The sequence below is a fragment of the Paramisgurnus dabryanus genome, chromosome 1, assembly GCF_030506205.2.
Source record: "Paramisgurnus dabryanus chromosome 1, PD_genome_1.1, whole genome shotgun sequence".
Classification (NCBI taxonomy): domain Eukaryota; kingdom Metazoa; phylum Chordata; class Actinopteri; order Cypriniformes; family Cobitidae; genus Paramisgurnus; species Paramisgurnus dabryanus.
This window is the reverse complement of record NC_133337.1, coordinates 5,491,817-5,512,295: the sequence shown is the minus strand read 5'-3', so window position 1 is coordinate 5,512,295 and position 20,479 is coordinate 5,491,817. Positions and strand designations below refer to the sequence as shown.

At 38.6% G+C, this 20,479-nt stretch overlaps 1 protein-coding gene across 6 annotated transcripts in view; it reads right to left on the bottom strand.

The window, feature by feature from the left end:
• sbf1 (SET binding factor 1) overlaps nt 1–20,479 on the bottom strand; it is a 411,549-nt gene that overhangs the window by 202,011 nt on the left and 189,059 nt on the right. For all 6 annotated transcript variants that reach the window (XM_065247769.2, XM_073815717.1, XM_073815733.1 and 3 more), the window contains 2 exons: nt 19,744–19,905; nt 17,455–17,711 (listed from right to left, as the gene is read on the bottom strand). In XM_065247769.2, the coding sequence (XP_065103841.1) occupies nt 17,455–17,711; nt 19,744–19,905 (419 nt within the window). The remainder of the gene's footprint in view (nt 1–17,454; nt 17,712–19,743; nt 19,906–20,479) is intronic.

The window sequence follows — 20,479 nt, the reverse complement described above, 5'->3', positions numbered from 1 at the left end:
CATATTTATAACTGCGTGCATCACATTGTGACAATTAATGATAAACATACCACTCATCTGCTGACTTGACAGAAAGAAACGTCCTTTCTTCCTGAAATGTCCGCTTGTCAAGTTCAACTGTTAGTTTATTTTTTCAACATGTTCAAGATCGAATGGGCCATAATGAAATTACATTAAGTAACTTTGGCTGATACAAACTCACAACTGACATGAACGCTGACTTTTAGCCTTTTCTGGTTGACTGACCACGTTTTTGGCAAAAACAAGAACAGTGATGCTGCTGTAACCACTTCAGTAATGCTGGAATCCTGTCAGTGCGCTGCTGGACTAGAGCGGTCTCGTGCTAGACGGAGAGATCACATATTTGGCGCGCAGTGATCCGCAGTGCTGGATGGAAATTGTAGTGCAACGCTGCGCATTCTGAATAAAGCAGGCCAAGATTAATAAAAAACTTATATCATTTGGCCCGCGGCCCTTGTATTTGACACATGTGCTTTAAAGTATCGAACTGTCCATTTTAAACCCCAATCAATAACGCATTAACGTAAATTAATTTTTACTACACAAATTTTATTAACGTGCAATTAACGCAACATGCAATTTCTGTTTGACCCTTGCCCTAGCCTGTTGTTGGATAAATTGAATAAATAGTTATCAAATGTTTAAAACCATCTGTATTTGAGATTTTGGTTTCGGTTTTAAAACATAAACAAAAATAAAGTGCAGGACTTGCTTGATGTAAAATAGTAAAATAAAATAGTTTTGACAAGAATTCATGCAGATATAATCTGTTATGTCTTTAGTGAATGCTTTATTATCTGTTGAGGAAAAATAAATGATGACAGCCCTAATTTTAGTACATAAATTGATATATAGCATGAAAACAAATGAAGCTTTATTTAAATTTTGAGTAGGGTCTTTTTTGTCATTTACATTTTACATAACCATAACAACCTACATTGTATCCGGTGTTCCATGGTTGAAAATATATAGAAATACAGCCGGGGAAGAAATTAAGAGACCACTCCAGTTTTAATCATCATTTCTACATGTATCTACATGTATGTGGCAACAAAGTAGACTGCAGGACAAAAATGTTTAGGCTCTCTCTGAGTGAATCAAAAGCCCATTAATAAGGCAGACATACTGAAACAATGAACTTGGTACATGCATGATCATCCTATAATGTTTCATACGGGATGTTGTTGTTGATAAAATACTAGCATGTTCAGGTGAAAACCAAGTTTAGTCTGATACATAAAGACTGAAAAGGTGAAAACATAAAGCTTAAAACGTGAACATTGCAGTTGTTGCGGTTGTTCTTTGCATTTGGGTTCTCAGTAGCGTGGTATATATGGGATTGTAGTGCGCGACAGCCCTGAATCATGTGGTTATATGTAGGAATGATTGACAGCCATTCATACTTTGTGTCTCTTGCATTGCTGAACTATTGCTGAAGCATTGCTGAACTGCGGATAATTTTTCAGCAAAAAAGGGGGGGGGACTTTAATAAGAACAAATAAAGAAATTATAAATGTTTATAAAAAAAGAACAAAGTTGCTTCCCCGCCAATGACGAGATTTTCCGTCTTTCCGCAATACCGCTATTATCCACCAACTTTTTAAACCCGGAAGTATTGCTCTATGGCAAGCTGCTGCATGTCCGTGTCTGTTTTAAAGATCGCTCTGAATGGGATCTCTATGAAAAGTCTGTCACAAAAATGGAATTATCTCTGCTTTTTGCTTAAAATGTGGTGTTTTTGCAGAAACCTACCCATATTCCAAAGCTGATTACAAAAGAACCACTAAAGGTAGGATGAAACAGTTTTTGTTTGAAAGCAGAGGGTCTGTTCTTTCATTTGGTATATTGTATGTTTATATATTTAAAGAAAAACATTTTCAGGAAGGCATTAAACTTTGGTGAAAATCATGAAAAAGGCTGGCGCTGGCTGGCAACTTTTTTTAAAAACGCTGGCGGTGAAAGAGTTAAGTAAGGTCTAAAATTAGCATTAGGAACAGAAATAAAATAAAATAAATAATAACACTGTCTTTGTAGTATAAATTAAATATAACTAGATATGCAATTCCCAAGGAATTACCAGTGCATGAAAATGCAAAAAGTTGATTGACAGAAATGTAAAAGAAATTTAATCTAGTAGTTTACCTGGCTGTTGACATGTTTTAGTGTGAAGCTAGCATGATTTAAAAAAGTTATCATGATGAAATATGGTATTAGCATGATTCAGCATGACGTTAGCATGATGCTAGCATGATTAGCATGAAGCTAGCATGAAGTTAGCATGATTAGCATGAAGCTAGCATGATGTTAGCATGATTAGCATGAAGCTAGCATGAAGCTAGCATGATTAGCATGAAGCTAGCATGATTAGCATGAAGCTAGCATGATTAGCATGAAGCTAGCATGATGCTAGCATGATTAGCATGAAGCTAGCATGATGCTAGCATGATTAGCATGATGCTAGCATGATGTTAGCATGAAGTTAGCACGATGCTAGCATGATTAGCATGAAGCTAGCACGATGTTAGCATGATTACCATGAAGCTAGAACGATGCTAGCATGATTAGCATGAAGCTAGCACGATGCTAGCATGATTAGCATGAAGCTAGCACGATGCTAGCATGATTAGCATGAAACTAGCATGATGCTAGCATGATTAGCATGAAGCTAGCATGATGTTAGCATGATTAGCATGAAGAAAACATGAAGCTAGCATGATTAGCATAAAGCTAGCATGATGCTAGCATGATTAGCACGAAGCTAGCATGATTAGCATGTTGCTAGCATGATTAGCACGAAGTTAGCATGAAGCTAGCATGATTAGCATGAAGCTAACATGATGCAATCATGATTAGCATGAAGCTAGCATGATGCTAGCATAATTAGCACAAAGCTAGCATGAAGCTAGCATGATTAGCACGAAGCTAGCATGATTAGCACGAAGGTAGCATGAAGCTAGCATGATTAGCACGAAGCTAGCATGATTAGCATGAAGCTAGCATGATGCTAGCATAATTAGCACGAAGCTAGCATGAAGCTAGCATGATTAGCACGAAGCTAGCATGATTAGCACGAAGGTAGCATGAAGCTAGCATGATTAGCACGAAGCTAGCATGATTAGCACGAAGGTAGCATGAAGCTAGCATGATTAGCACGAAGCTAGCATGATTAGCATGAAGCTAGCATGATGCTAGCATGATTAGCACAAAGCTAGCATAAAGCTAGCATGATTAGCACGAAGCTAGCATGAAGCTAGCATGATTAGCACGAAGCTAGCATGATGCTAGCATGATTAGCACGAAGCTAGCATGATGTTAGCATGATTAGCACGAAGCTAGCATGATGCTAGCATGATAAGCACGAAGCTAGCATGATGCTAGCATGATAAGCACGAAGCTAGCATGATGCTAGCATGATTAGCACGAAGCTAGCATGATGCTAGCATGATTAGCACGAAGCTAGCATGATGCTAGCATGATTAGCACGAAGCTAGCATGATGATAGCATGATTAGCACGAAGCTAGCATGATGCTAGCATGATTAGCATGAAGCTAGTATGATTAACATGATGTTAGCATGATTAGCATGAAGTTAGCATGATGTTAGCATGATTAACATGAAGCTAGCATGATGTTAGCATGAAGCTAGCATGATGTTAGTATGATTAGCATGAAGCTAGCATAATTTGCATGAAGCTAGCATGATGTTAGCATGATTACCATGAAGTTAGCATGAATTTAGCATGAAATTAACATGATGCTAGCATGATTAAGATGATGCTAGCATGATTAGCATGAAGCTAACATGATTTAGCGTGAAGTTAACAAGATTTAACATGAAGTTAGCATGATTTAGCATCAAGTTAGCAAGATTTATTATGAAATTAGCATAAAGCTAGCATGAAACTAGCATGAAGCTAGTATGACTTAGCATGAAGCTAGCATGAAGCTAATATTACCCAAAGACCCAACCCCCATGTCTCTATGATGTTCGGATCCAGAGATATAAGGCTTTGTTTATTATGTTGCTAGGCTGCTCATATTTGGTTGCTAGGGGCGTGGCTTAATACCTCAATAAGGATGGTGAGAGACTGATTGGATGCCTGAGTAAAATGAGCCCACCCCCATGTCTCTGTGACACTGTGCTGCAAAGATATCCATCTGGGCATTTTATAATGGCAGTCTATGGGAAATGTTGCTAGGGTGCCCAAAATGGTTGCTAGGGGCGTGGCTTAATAGCTCAATAAGGATCCTAAGGGACTGATTGGATGCCTGAGTAAAATGAGCCCACCCCCATGTCTCTACGACACTGCGCTGCAAAGATATCCCATCTGGGATGTTTTTATTCCTTATATGGGCATGATTCCTGCCCCATTATAAGTCTATGGGGAAATTTGGGGGCCTCTTACACCCCAGGGGTACAACTTACACCCCATTGTGAGGTATGTTCTTACAGAGCCTGCCAGCCTCTTCAAATGTGGCAAGTCACAAGTTTCTGTGAAATTCTAGGTCTGAGCTACGACTCGTCAAAGTTTGTCTCCATGTTAAGTCAATGGGATTTTTCGGCTGCTTTTTCGCCCCTGGGGCGAAGACCGTACCCCCGATCGCTTATAAAAGTCATAGCACACTATTCCCGAATAGTCCGCACGTTTGAGAGTTTGAATGAAGTTTCTAAGTTAAGCGGTTCGAGCCGTATTAATTGCGGAAATTTGGTTGGAAGAATAATAATAATAATAATAAAAAGCCCAGTAAGAACAGTACAGCGCATTTTCAATGCACTGTAATTATTACTTATTTAGAACACAGGGTTCCCGGTAAGATCTACTCCCATCTAGCGGTGAAAGTCTATATGACAACCACCTAAATATTACTTTCTAGCCCCCCCCATTCGGAATGCGTTTTAACTTGTACGGTGGCCCGGCCGTGTCATGCCAAGGTTAACATGGCTTCCAGTAGCTACAAATCAAAAGCAATGAAAAAAATGAACAATTTGCAATGTCCTTTGCTGTGATCCATCAAAGCACACAGATTTATGTTTAACATGGAAAAAGTCTGATTGTCATGATATGTCCGCTTAAAATCACATACAAAAAGCAACCATAAACGTAGCTTAGACACTCCTTTTTCATCGACGCGAGGAAAAATATCACAGGGGCTGTTAAACTTGGTATTAAGATGTGTTTTCGTCGATCAAATCACAAGTGGACGAGAGAGACACATTACGTTTACACCTGGTGTTTAAATCCGTCTCTTTTTGTCCATTTTCGATCGCTTCTCTCTAGATTACTGAGGAGATGGTCTGTGGATGAGTCCCTCTCCTGTCATTTAATCATGAGCAAGAGTAATGACGGGTTTAAATGGACGCAAACTAATACTATGTCAGAGTCCAATGCTTATGTTTTAAGTAAACGTTACATGTCCGTGTATATGTAAGAGCTTTCTCTGATATTGGTGAAATAAGATCGCTCAACTTTCACACGCTTGTAAAAGAAAACGAAAGACGCGCAGATCAGCGGCATTTTATCAATGAAAGGCTAAAAATAGGGCTGTCACCGTGTGTTTGTGCTAGAGGTTAGAAAAGATGAAAAACATTTATCTCAGTACCTCAGATTACATAAATGGGCGGAGAGACGGTGTGTGGCTGTTCGAACACATTAAACCACATGCGTGTTTACACTAACTGCATAACCATGCTATAGTTAGCCAAGGAACTATAAAACTTCAAGTTTACAACATAGACTGTATAGATTGTAAACAATGTAAACGAATATGCTGAATTACCTGTGGAGAAGATAGAAAAAAGCAACTTCAGTGTCCCTTGAGCCCCATCTTGGAAAACTACTTCAAAATTGACTTTGGTCTTGATGTTTTTCCTGTCGCGTTGTCGTTTAAAATCCCTGTTTCGCTTCCTTGGCGACTTGTTTTAATGTCCTCGAGAATATGTCTTCAACAGGCTTTCAAATCAAAGCATTAGATCGCAGGTTCATCACGGTGTGCGGCTGTTGTAAAATCCGAAGGATTCAGCTACGCAGGTCGCAGGCTGCATACGTCATCAAGTCTGTTTTTTTTAAATTAACTGAGCATTACATTCGCAAGTCATAAGCATATTACATCAATTTACAATTAACTAAGAATAATTGTCACCTTTATAATTGTTAATATTCTGAAATAAGACTGTCTTGATGACGTATACCGCCTACACATGCAACCTCCGGAGGCTTCAGCTAGCGGCCAGCGTGAGTGTAGTCTGAAAGCGCGAAAGGCGGAGCTTGATTTTCAGGAATGTCCCTCGTCGGCGAATGTATTTCAAAGATGGAGGCACAACATGGATTCAGCCAGAGAGCGATTCAACGGTATGCATTTTAAATAGCAGATTCTACACTTACGAGAATACTTTGATTAGTGGGGTGGAAGTAATTACACATGAATGAGCACATACTTTTGAAAGAAAACATGGGTTTTTGCTAAGAATTAACTCAAAAAAGTACACAGTGGAGCTTTAGTTAACTTCAAATTTAAGGAGATTTAAATGACTTTCCAGGTGCAAATCCCCCTCAAGTTCAAAGACATAGGGCCCTATCTTGCACCCAGCGCAATTGACTTTGTCAGTGACGCATGTATCATTTGTATTTTGTCCCTCCACAAACGCATGTCGGCAAACTAGGGAATGAACTTGCGCTCCCTGGGCGGTTCAGCGCAAAAAAAGAGGCGTGTTCCGGCGCAAACCATCCCTGTTGCTATTTTGCAGTTTCAAAAAACAATTGCGCCACTGACCAGAAAAAAAAAGTTTAAAGTCAGTGGCGCGTTGCGCGTGGTTCATTATGCTATTTTAAGGGCGCATGCTTGACCATAATGTATAGCGTGCACAACGCGCATACACTTTGCATCTAATCTACACAGATGCAACAGTTATTTTTGCAAATCATAAATTGTTACACTAAAAAAAATATTAATACACGAGATAAGGGGAATCATAGTGGTGAGCATTGTGGTAATAGTTTTTATTTATTGTGTGGCTGCGTTAAAAAATTCAAATTCAAAAAATTAAAATGTTTTCACAAGAAACCTTAATGTATGTGAACTTGATTTGTAAGAGTACTTGGGGGTTGGACCTTGCTTGCGTTTCTTGGGTCCGATTTCAAAGCCCCCAAACCCTCAGCGGTGAGGGTGGACGCAGCGATGTCCTCTGCTGGCGTCTGTGTAGAGGCAGATCCACCTCCCGTTACACGCGTGCCCGATTTATGCTGGCAAGCTTGGGATTCCCCCGTCTCCTGACATCATTGTAGCGCTTGGCGCAACGATATGCCAGCTGATGAGACTGTGGCTATTTCCTCTCACGCCTGTTTAACCTACGCTGATTTGGGCGGGTTTCTCCCATCCCCATACAAAATAACTTCTCTGTCTTTGACTGCTCTTACAAGAACGTGGGTCTCCTCGGCTGTGAACCGCTCCTGGCGTACGCCTGGTAAATCCATCATAATAATAGCAACCCGCCATGGAACTTGCGCCCTTGCGTTTAAAGGGAATGTTGGATAGCGTTCTGATTGGTTTATTTGACGTTACGCCCAAACCACACCTATGAATAATGAACCTACTTCAGACCAACCTCTTATTGATTTGCGCCCGGCGCAAGAGTTATTTCTCACGCCGGGAAAATAGCAACAGCGCCCAAGATCCGCCCACAAACTCACTTGCGCGTTGCGCTTCTCACTTGCGTTTCAGATCGTTAAAATAGGGCCCTTAATGTGGGGACACTTTTCAAGTGAGAGCAAGGTTACATCGTGTTACCTTTTAAGATATATTGTTACAGTTGCCTTTTGAGGGAACTCACGCAGCGTCACTGCGGGGGACGCCTCCAGGGGTAAGTGTGTCTCGTGTATATCAAATTCAACCAATGGTGAGGATTAATGACAAAGACAGGGTGATGCGGGAGCCAGGAAATATATCGCTATCTGAAATATTGCCAAAGACGGCGTTACAGGGACGCAGGAAGTATGGCAAGGGAGACGCAGCATCTCGTCCCCTTCTCAGGGAACTACAGTTACATACGAAACCCGAAATGTTGTCATGTGTAAAACACAACTATGCAAAAAAGCATTTTGGAATGAATCAACATCAATCCAGAAGACATGAGCATTTAAAGGGAACAGTTTAGCATGTGTGCTTAAAAATTATTTTTATGATATTATCCTACACTACACAGGGAATAATATGGATTTTTTCCAGAAAACATCTTGCATAAAATAGATTTATGTATGTATATTTTCAAAAACTTCCCAGGGCCTTGAATTTTTTTCCCCAGATTCACAAACTTTCAAGGATTTCAAGGACCTGTGAGAACAACTGATCTATATAAATGAGTGGATTGCGCATAGACGCCTGATGTAACTGCGTGAGGTGAAGCCAGACATGGGGACTTGTGACTTGGTCTCGAGTCACTATTTTTGTGACTTGTGACTTGACAAAAAATAAAATACTTGAGACTTGACTCGGACTTGGAAGTTAAAGACTCGGGACTTGACTTGACTTGAGAACAGAATGACTTGAATGACTTGAGTGTTAATCACATCATGTTTTCAGTTTGAATATAAACTATATAAATTATTTTAAAAAATAAAGTTGACCCAGCTGGAGCGCAGGCTGAGAATGGTGTTGTCATGACTGAATCACGACACTATCATCAGTCATGCCCTCTCGTACGCACACACACACCACGCCCACTTAGATCAGATATCAACATGTCAGCCGGAGGGGTACCGAGGGTCATCCTTTCGGCTTCAATAAGATGGCAAAAGATGAACAGTGCGTTGCAAGACATGCAACATTAAATTCAAGGGCAGTCAGACGACAGCCTCGAAGCGGTACAAGACTTGCCTACTTTTTCTAAGTTTGCCACCTGAACACACGAACACACAAACACACACACACACACACACACACACAGAGAGAGAAAAAAGACTTGATTCTACAATGTTAGGGACGGTTCACATGTCGCGTCTTTTGCGCGCTCAAGTTCGTTATTTCAAATGTAGGCGGGCAAACGGAAGAGACGCGCACGCTTTATTGAGATCAGATTCTGCAAGTAAAATTACAATAATAAGGTGACTTGAGTTGGACTTGACTTGACCTACTAAAGGGCTTGACTTGACTTGACATAGCCTGTGACTCAACTTGACTTGCCCAAGAAAAAAAATACTTGAGACTTGAAGGTTCAGACTTGAGACTTACTTGAGACTTGCACATGTGTGACTTGGTCCCATCTCTGGGTGAAGCCAGTACAGAGTTCGAACGGCCATCTTGGTATACCCAACCGGCAGAGGGCATCATTGACTTCCATTCAAAATCATGATCTAAATTTACCCCCTTTACAGCGTATCAGTCACGCAAGATACATTTTTAGGATATGTGTACGCAAAATGTACAAAGAACAATTCCCGCACACTATCTGCTTGCTGAAAAACACGTGATTTATTTGATACGATGTCCTTGTGGTTTGGGATATGTGGGAAAAACAACACGTCAACTTAAGCTAAGAATTAGTGAACACAAAAGTTCAATCAGAAGAAAGGATATGAATTACCCGGTAGTGACCCATTTTAATGCACTTAATCATGATGTTTCCTCACTACGCTTTTGTGGAATTGAAAAGGTGAATATGCCACCTAGAGGTGGTGATATTGATTTACTATTACTGAGACGTGAACTCTATTGGATCGATACTCTTCAAACTTTATCACCTTTAGGGTTAAATGATGAAGCACTTTTTAATGTGATGCTTTGAATTGTGTATTAGACTTACATATGAGTTGTGTATCGGGTTACATATATTAAATGATATCATGAGATTATTGAATTGAGATGTAATCATGTGACTATTTTGAATGATGCACCTATCATGTGATTTGTTTTTCTACATTGTGATTGGACATTTGTCCATTTATATTTGATGATGTTTGTAACAATTGCAGTTGCCTGATGAAGATCAGTTGATCGAAACGTTGCAACGCAACTTTCATTAAATACATTTTTTCAGCAAGCAGATAGTGTGCGGGAATTGTTCTTTGTACATTTTGAGACTTTTTGTCGTCTTATCCTACGCACCTATCTATTGACTTCAGGTGTGCGACGCTAATTTGTTTGAGTATTGATTCGCACTGGCCAGCTCGCTGTCTAGTTGAATTGCACGGTTACGCACCCAGAGGCTTGCTATTTTTGTGGATATGACTTCCTTTCAAGATATTAACTTATTGACTGAGAATCGCGCCAATTCTTTTGCATTCACGCATGAAGAGGCGGAAAAGATTCTGTTCCCAACACAGGACATGGAATTGAACTTCACACAGAATGAACACAGAGTGCGGTTGGAGAGACTTTACCACAAGGAAACACGTCTTAAAATGCATGGGTCTACACTCAGTGAATACTGGAGGAACAGGAGGATTCCACGCGGATTGAGGATTCCAAAACCCCCCACTCTATGTAAACATAATCCGGAGTTTCTAAGGAAGTGGAGTGAGATCCTTAATAAATGTTCTTTGGATCTTATGCTTTTAATCATTGAACAAGTCACTGCTGATGTAAAAGAGACCCATGAGAACATTGTCAGTTTGGAAGAGCAGATCAAAACCACACCGCACGTAGACTTTGATTCACTTCGGGTATCTATAGAGACGTCCACGAAGAAATACAGTGATAACTTGAAGGAGATTAAACTGAGGAAATATAAACGTGACACTGAGGATTATCTCCGTAATGAAGTTTATCCATGGGATTTTAGTCCATCCGAGCCGACCATTACCCTCCAGCGCTCTGTTACTTCAGCAGCCCGAGGAGCCGCGAGAGGAGCATCGCGCTCGCGGACACAGAGGAGATGTGGAGTACGTATCGATCATGGATCTGATGTTGCTACGAGCAGTGATTTCACTATGGACAGTGACTCCAGCGCCCAGGATTCTTCTTCTGTTTTTTTGGACAAACGGACTCCGGGAAACAGACCAAACAGAAGAAAAAATGCCGATGAGGCCGTAGAGCTTCAAAGACACTCACGTCCGTGGACCCGCAACTTCGTAAAGAGACGGTAATTAACATTTCGGACAAAGAACTTTCTGATGATCAAAACAGTATCCTGTCTAAAGGTTTGTCTTTTGTCCCGACTAGTGGTGTTAATGCATTTGGCCTGAAAGTTGATTTATTCAAATGTTTCAGACAGATTAAATTGCGTTACTTCTTTTCTCAGTCCACTAGTACGTTCTCTTCCAAGACCCCTTTCAAACCTAGGAGCACTTTTTGTCCTTATGTTAATAACCATACGATTCATACCTTTTGTCGGGTTGTTGAACAAGATATTATGAAATCCTGCTCCGTGTCTAAGAAACTGTCTCACAATCTTTCTCTTCCTGAGAAAAAAGCCCTTGCTGAATTGATTAATGACCCGTCGATTATCATTAAACCAGCGGACAAAGGAGGGGCTATTGTAGTCCAAGATTTGACTAAGTACCAGCAAGAATGTCTCTCACAATTACAAAACTTGAAATTCTATAAAAAACTTCCTAATGACCCTACTAAGAGGTTCCAAACTGATGTTCAAAAGTTTTTGGAAAATGCTAAAGCGTTAGATTGGATATCTCAAGCTGAGTTTCAATTCTTGAATTGTTTACATCCTGTGATACCTGTGTTTTACACTCTACCTAAGATACATAAGAGGTTAACAGACCCTCCAGGTCGCCCCATTGTGGCACAGACTAATTCCCTATTAGCTCCTTTATCTCAGTATGTGGACTATTTCATCAAACCTTATGTACAGGCCTTACCTGCCTACATTAGGGACTCAACTGACTTTATCAACAAGATTTCTGAATTACATGATTTACCTGAGAATGCTCTGTTACTGACTTTGGACATTACTAGTCTATATACCAACATCTCACATGAGAAGGGACTAGATGCCCTGAAGTATTATCTTTCTACACGGAGTGATGTTACACCTCCGACTGATTTTTTGATCGATATGGCTAAATATGTTCTGAAATATAACTATTTTAGCTTTGATAAAGACTATTATCTTCAGATAAGTGGTACAGCTATGGGTTCGATTTTTGCCCCCAATTACGCTAATTTGTTTGTGGGTCATTTTGAACATTGTTTTGTGTGTAATCCTGAAAAAAATCCATATTTTTCTCAGATCTTGAAATGGTACAGATATATTGATGATGTGTTTTGTATTTTTTTGGGCAATCAAAATGATGTTAGTAAATTTGTGTCTATCTTGAACAGCTTTATCGAGGATTTGGAATTCACTTGTGAGATCAATGACACAAAAGTACATTTTCTTGATATGTGGGTCTTGAAAAATGATGGGAACTTGATTACGACTCTATACACAAAAGACACTGATCGCAACACATTACTTTTAGCCAACAGCTTTCACCCTATCGCTTTGAAAAAGGGCCTTCCAAAAAGTCAATTCTTCAGACTAAGAAGAATTTGCCATTCTGACACTGATTTCATAGAGAAGGCTTTAATTATGAAAAATAAATTCTTAGATCGGGGATATCCCTCTAAATGGATTGACGAAGCTTTTAATGTAACTCTCCTTAAGACACGCTCTGAGTTGTTAAAAAAGAAGACCAAATTATCTAAAAAACATTCTTTCACTTTCATTACTACCCATTCTTCTCAATCTCATCTGATTAGATCGATCCTCAAAAAACATTGGCACCTTTTGTCTTCCGATTCAGAATTAAGTGCCATTTTTCAAGATCCCCCATTGATTGTATTTAGAAGGGCTAGGAACTTAAAAGATTGTCTTGTACATGCTCAATTTCAGAAGAATACTCCGAGTCCTTCACAGAGATTAATCAGCCCTTTACCTAATGGAAATTATCGCTGTGGAAATTGTGCACAATGTAACAACACCTTCAAAACTTCTTTTTTTAGTCATCCTAGAACCGGAAAAAAGTTTGACATTAAGTCAGTAATCACTTGTGTCTCTACACACGTGATTTATTTGATACGCTGTCCTTGTGGTTTGGGATATGTGGGAAAAACAACACGTCAACTTAAGCTAAGAATTAGTGAACACAAAAGTTCAATCAGAAGAAAGGATATGAATTACCCGGTAGTGACCCATTTTAATGCACTTAATCATGATGTTTCCTCACTACGCTTTTGTGGAATTGAAAAGGTGAATATGCCACCTAGAGGTGGTGATATTGATTTACTATTACTGAGACGTGAACTCTATTGGATCGATACTCTTCAAACTTTATCACCTTTAGGGTTAAATGATGAAGCACTTTTTAATGTGATGCTTTGAATTGTGTATTAGACTTACATATGAGTTGTGTATCGGGTTACATATATTAAATGATATCATGAGATTATTGAATTGAGATGTAATCATGTGACTATTTTGAATGATGCACCTATCATGTGATTTGTTTTTCTACATTGTGATTGGACATTTGTCCATTTATATTTGATGATGTTTGTAACAATTGCAGTTGCCTGATGAAGATCAGTTGATCGAAACGTTGCAACGCAACTTTCATTAAATACATTTTTTCAGCAAGCAGATAGTGTGCGGGAATTGTTCATTGTACATTTTGAGACTTTTTGTCGTCTTATCCTACGCACCTATCTATTGACTTCAGGTGTGCGACGCTAATTTGTTTGAGGATATGTGTACGCAAATTGTTAATTCTGGTGTTATTTGCCATGTTTATGTTTTAATCGGGCAGGATAATGGATTTATAAAAAAAAAAACGTTAAGGTGAGTCTGTCTTCTGCATTCTGTTAATAACACGGGTATAAATAAAGTTTTTTTTGACATTCAGCTACACAGTCAGCGTTATTTCTCTAAATAAGTTTAGGTAACTTGTAAGTTTAGATAACATAAATACAAAACCACAAATTATTGCATGCACATACGGTACAAAGCATGATTAGTTATTTAGATTTCAGAATGAGCACGTTTGTCATTAATACTAAATATACTGCGGTCGGCCGCTGATCTGATACTGTAATGAAGATGAATGTATAATAACTGAGTAAAAAGAAAAATGTACAACTTTCAGTAAATAACTATGTAGATGCTTAGGACGTTTGTTTTGTAATAACGTACAGGGTAACTTCAGATATAAAAACGAAGACTAGTAAAGTGATGTTTTATCATTAAAATCTTATAACGTCCATTGATTTAATAGAACGTTTGGGTATACCAACATGGCGGCGTGGTGGCTTCAAAAACGTGACGAAATGCGCAATCCAGTCATTTATATAGATCAGTGGTGAGAACCCAGAGAACAACAGAAGTGTTTTTCTCTTTGTCTTGGGTTGTTTGATTAACATTAATGACATACTTAAGTAGGTTAATTGAGGTTACACTCTTTACCAAATGAGCACAGACTGGTTTATGACTGTAACCTATACATTCACTTAAGACATAAACTAATATTTTTATTAGAAAAGAATACTGTGGAGATCATTTTGTTTGTATGTGCCCTGTCAAGAACAGAAAGATTTTATGTTCTCTTGCTTTTTGAAACACGTCACTCCGTGTGTGCACTTTTGAACGCACTTAACTCACACATACATTTGCAAGCCTTTGAAACACATGAAATGTATAAACTTTCTGATTACAAATAATACATTTTTAATGATACAAATAATATAGCTTTTTTGTTGTTTACTTCCCATCTACACATTAATGCTGTGTTTTGGGAGATATGAAGTACCTTTGTACCTGTTTACCACAAATCCTCAACTACACCATTAGCTTGCTGGTAAAATATCAAATTTTTGTGAAAAATTCATATAAATTATGATCTCATTTTGATTTAAATCGTTTTTAGATATTGATTTAGATGTTATGTGTTGAATTCGGCCATCAGGTCTTTACGAAAAACATAAAAGAATTACAGTTTAGAAAATAAATCATTTTGACCAGCAGAGGCCCATAGAGACCCATTCATTTCACTGGATGTGGCCAACTACTCAAATCATTACTTTAGTGATACATTTTGTGAATTGATGTGTATATAAGGATTAGAAAGGACATTAAAAATAAATATTTTCTCAAATAGTAGAATTGGTTGTAGTTTTTGATGCATTTTGAAAATTTTTTACAAAATGCCACAGAAATTTGACTGAATGTAAGTGTGTCTCTGTGTGCACGTTTGTGTGTGCGTGTGCATGTGTGTTTGTGTCTTTATGTGCATGTCTGTGTGTAAGTTTTACTGTGAGTGTGTGTGTGAGCCTGTGTTTGTGTGTGTGCGTGTGTGTGTCTGCACGCACATGTGTGAGCATTAGAGCCCACCAATTTACATCTTTTTTTTGAGATCTGTTGCTGTTTTCTTGTCAAATTCTGTAAAATATGCTCTCTGTGGCAGTCATATATTTGTGAGTTTGTGTGTGTGTGTGTGTGTGTGTGTGTGTGTGTGTGTGTGATTGATCTTTTCTAAATTGCATTTGTGCTCTAGTACCAGGCCTACTTTTCTGTGTTTAAAGGGATAGTTCGGCCAAAAATGATATTAAACCCATGATTTACTCACCCCCAAGCTGTCCGAGTAGCATATGTCCATCGTTTTTCAGACAAACACATTTTCGGATATTTTAGAAAAAGTTTTATATCTTTCAGTTGATTAAATGTAATGTTACGGGGTCCACCCATAGTCCACGTCCTTCAAGTCTAAAAAAAGTGCGTCCATCCTTCACAAATTAAATCCAAACGGCTACAGGATGATAAACAAAGGTCTTCTGAGGGTAATCCGCGCGGTGTTGTTGTAGAAATATCCATATTTAAAACTTTATTAACGAAAATAAATACCTTCCGGTAGCGCCGCCATCTTAGTCGCGTCCGCATTCAGGATGAGAGCTTACGCAGCCTACGGAGGCTACTCTGCTGCTGCTCTGTGCCCCCGCCCTCCGAATTTGTCATACGTCACTAAGAAAAGTGCGTACACTAAGCTAATACTCTCTCCTGAATACAGAGGAGTCTAAGATGGCGGCGCTACTGGAAGGTATTTATTTTCGTTAATAAAGTTTTAAATATAGATATTTCTATAACAACACTGCGCGGATTACCCTCAGAAGACCTTTGTTTATCATCCTGGAGCCGTTTGGATGTAATTTGTGAAGGATGGACGCACTTTTTTTGGACTTAAAGGTCGTGGACTATGGGTGGACCCCGTAACATTACATTTAATCAACTGAAAGATCTAAAACATATTCTAAAATATCGGAAAATGTGATTGTCTGAAAAACGATGGACATATGCAACTCGGACAGCTTGGGGGTGAGTAAATCATGGGTTTAATATCATTTTTGGCCGAAATATCCCTTTAAATTTTCAGATTTATTCTAAGTGCATTGATTTTGTTTTGACAAATAAAAAGAAATGTTATTTTCCATTCATTTTCAATTGGGGTCATTTTTACCCCCAAAGGGCCTCTTTTGGTAATTTTTTTACACATCTTTAGAACGACCGAATCAAGCCCAGATTTTTATATGAATATTGACAGATAGTCTATAAAAGTCACAAACTTATTCCACTGAGATGAAGGGAACCACGTTTTTTTACTAAAGAAAAGTGGCTTGGGGTAAGATTGACCCCAAGGGACGTGTAAGGGATAAGTCTGCGTATTAATCTGCGAAACGCATGCGAGCCGAACCGTGGGTCAACTGCGATCCGTCATAGCACTAATATCCTGTAATGCTGATAATCTGATCTGCTTGATCGGATCACGGAGATCCCATGTTAATGCAAAGTGTAAACCCAGCCTATTTAATTCCATTCTACTATATGGTATTCTTTTCAATTCTGTTCCATTACTTTTTTATTACACCGTGTCCTAACTAGATACAACACCATGACACGCGATAAAAGGTATATGCTCTTTCCATTTTTTTTGTCCTTACCACCCGCGACATGATTGTACAGATGAACAGATAACATATTTTATTGTTGACAGCTCCGCCTATACAGAGATCTCATTCAATAAAAGTTTTGCGCATTATGAACATTAATCATCAAACATGGGCAAGGAGAGACTGATAGATGTTTAAAAGCGGAAGTATTTAACAAATCACTCAAGTTGCACAAGGAAAGCCATATAAAGTCGAGGGATGAGTCTATGTATATGTGCGCTCCTCAGCTGCAGAGCGACAGAACACATGCAAACAGAGCAAAACTGTTATGATTGGCTATGTTTTGTGATTGACTGGGTCGGGCTACACCCCTTTGTCATGTTCGGTATGGCCGAAAATAGACCATCACTGGAATCATATAATTTCGAGTCTAGTTAGGACACTGTATTATTTTCTATTTGATTTTGTTGCATTCTGTTCCAGTCCAGTTTCTATTATTTAATTTTATTCTGTTCCACCCCATTCTATTCTATACTGTGTGTTTTTGTGTCTAGACACACCATCACATACCTGTTAGTGACATAGCTGTTGCTGACACTCTCCACATCTCCCAGGCCGGTGTTGCGGAGCAGGCGGTTCTTATTAGTGTCCAGCGGAAGTAGCAGGTAGCTCATGCGGTTGGCGTAATGAATGGCCTGGCTGAACACTGTGCTCTCCTCTTTCTGAACATGCTCCTGCTGCTGCTCTTTGCTCAGCGTGGGCCACAGACGGCTCTGCTCAGAAGCCAGCTCCAGGGCACTCAGCTGCTTCTGATCACCCTCGCTCTCCTGAACAGGCCAGAGGTCAACAGTTAGGAGCAGTTAATAAAAAAGTCAATCTATTTACAGTAAATAAGAGAGAGGAAAAAAGAGATTGGACCTTGACACAGCCCGGGGTCAAACCTAAGTCCCAGCTCAACAGCTCTCTATACAGCGTTACAAGCACATACACAACTAACCCACAGCTCTAACTACAAATCATACTGATAACTACATATGATAACTAGATACCCTTTTACTGTTATTAAACACTGTGACCTTTTTGTGGGCGGTTTAGTTGGATGCAGAAAGACTGCTGACCGCTAGCTAAATATGGTTTGTTAGTTTATTTGCTAACACTTTACAATAAGGTTGTATTTGTTAACATTAGTAAATGCATTGGCTAACATGAACTAACAATAAGCAATAGTTTTTTATAATTTTTTTAATATTTGTTAATATTAAGAAATATTTTAATTTGTTAATAATGTTAATAGTTAAAGGGCACCTATTTCACTGCTAAAAAACAATGTTATTTTGTGTATTTGGTATAATACAATGTGTTCACGTGGTTTATGGTTAAAAACACATAATGAGATGTGAGTCCGAAGCGGGGGGAATTATGAAAATGTCGGTCTTGTCTACGTCAACAGGCCCAAAAGGTAAACTCTTTAAAATCGTGAATCGGACCATAGCTGCTCTTTAAAACTTTTCATTTTAATAATATATTAGAAATGCTCAAATGTATCTATATTAACAAGCTAAAGGTAACTTAGATTAACCCCCTGGGGTCCAAAAACGTGGCGCCGCGTTTTGACGTGTTTTCTCCTTATCATGGCAGAATCAACTTAAAATACTCCATCATTAATAATTATACACGTGTTTGACATCATTTAAAACTGTGAAGGGTCTTCTTTAATTTGTGTACATTTACAATAACAACAGATCTTTGTTTTTGTCAAATAAAGAAAATAAACATGGTGCGCATTCAGACATTTCTGTGTCCGCCAGCTGTCTCTCAAAACACGTTGCAAAAATCAATTGAAACTCTGCAAATACTCATCACACAAACATGATACACATATCCAGAGAAAGCCTGAAACAAACATGTATATATTTCTTTTGTCCTCTACATTCTTTACTGTAGTTCCCTCTCACATTCCTGCCTAAAGGCTCATTATGCAGCTCATAATGCAAGTCTTTTGTTGCTCAGCTGTCAATCAATCCTTCTCACATACGGCCCCTCTAAACAAAAAAAGTCTTACAATTTCTAAATCAATATATTGTTTTATGTGAATGAGTAGGCAGAATGATTTTCCACATCATTTTAAAGAAAAAACTCTAGACTACTAGATTCTGTTTAGAAAAGTCTTGTGAAAACATGTTTAGTATGGGTTTTGTGGACTTATATCAGTGACTTCAAAATGTTGCTTTTTAAAAACCACGCATAAACATTTTTCTCTCAAAAATACAAACATGTACATACATGTAGCTCATATAATATTGTAGCCCAGTTTGTGCTGAACGCAGTGTTATTAGACACTTGCATTTTTTTAAAGCAACTGAAAAGTTGTAAGAGCATGTCACAACCTCTCCCAGTGTCCCAAAATGGTCGGACCCCAGAGGGTTAATAACTGCTGTTGACTTTTAATGGACGGAACCAGACTGGCTGACCCTTACATGCTCACTCAATGGATGGAATATGTGAGGATGGTTAACTTAATGTCTATAACTATGTGCTAAATGGCGTAGACATAAAGTGTGCAGGAAACGGGAGTATTTTTAATAATCATTTCTGCTCATTTTATTGCATTTAACAGCAGGCAAGCAATAAAATTTAAAAATCGAAGCCTGTACTAATACAACTGCATTACATTTGCGTTCCTTTGGTAGCCGACTCTATGCTGATTTGTATTGTCTGCCTCCTGTATTCCCTTTGTTTTGCCTTCAGCTAGCTCTGCGCTAAAAGGGTTTATATAGAACTATAATATAATTAGTTTATATAGAACTATAATATAATTAAATACAATTAGGTAAAAATTTGAGGGGTTCTCCCCCTTACGTTGGTGGACGTGTCTCCATCCTCTACATTCTCCAGGTAGAGGGTCCGGATGTGTTTCTGAACGTCACTGTAAAACATGGCTTCCCAGAACTGCATATTGGTCCACACCATGTGCTCCTGAACGCAGCTGTAGGAAAACTGAGTGATGCCTCCTCCCAGTTTCTGTAACAAAATCAAAAACACATGCTGTAAACTCACTCACTGATGAAAGAAAACAGAGCAACTTGCCACAGAGAAAAGCCCATGTTAACCCTAAGATTATTAACACAGAAACAATTTAACACATTTTGTTGACACTAAACTTCAACAAACATATTCTCATAAATATCATATTTCAAATATTGAAACAAGACCAGTTTTTATATTTTTTTTACCCCCCCATTTTAATACAATAACGAAAAATATTATAATAATCATTATGCCACGGGCCTGTTGAATGCTTTATATTGATTGGCTGAGAAATGTTCCATGGGTGTTGATTATTTTTCTGTAAACCACACACCTAATGTGTCAAATGTCTTTAAAAAAGTCAACAGAGCAATGTTTGTGGTAACCGTGGTATAAGAGGAATAATTGACTCTGGTTCTTTGAATGATTCAAAAATAATGCACACCCGTGCATATAATGCACATTCCACTTTCCATCGTGCCGCATTATCATCTTGGGCGTGTGTATTTGTAGTACTTTTAAATAATTCAAAATCCTGTCCTGTCCTTACTTATTCGTTATCAACACA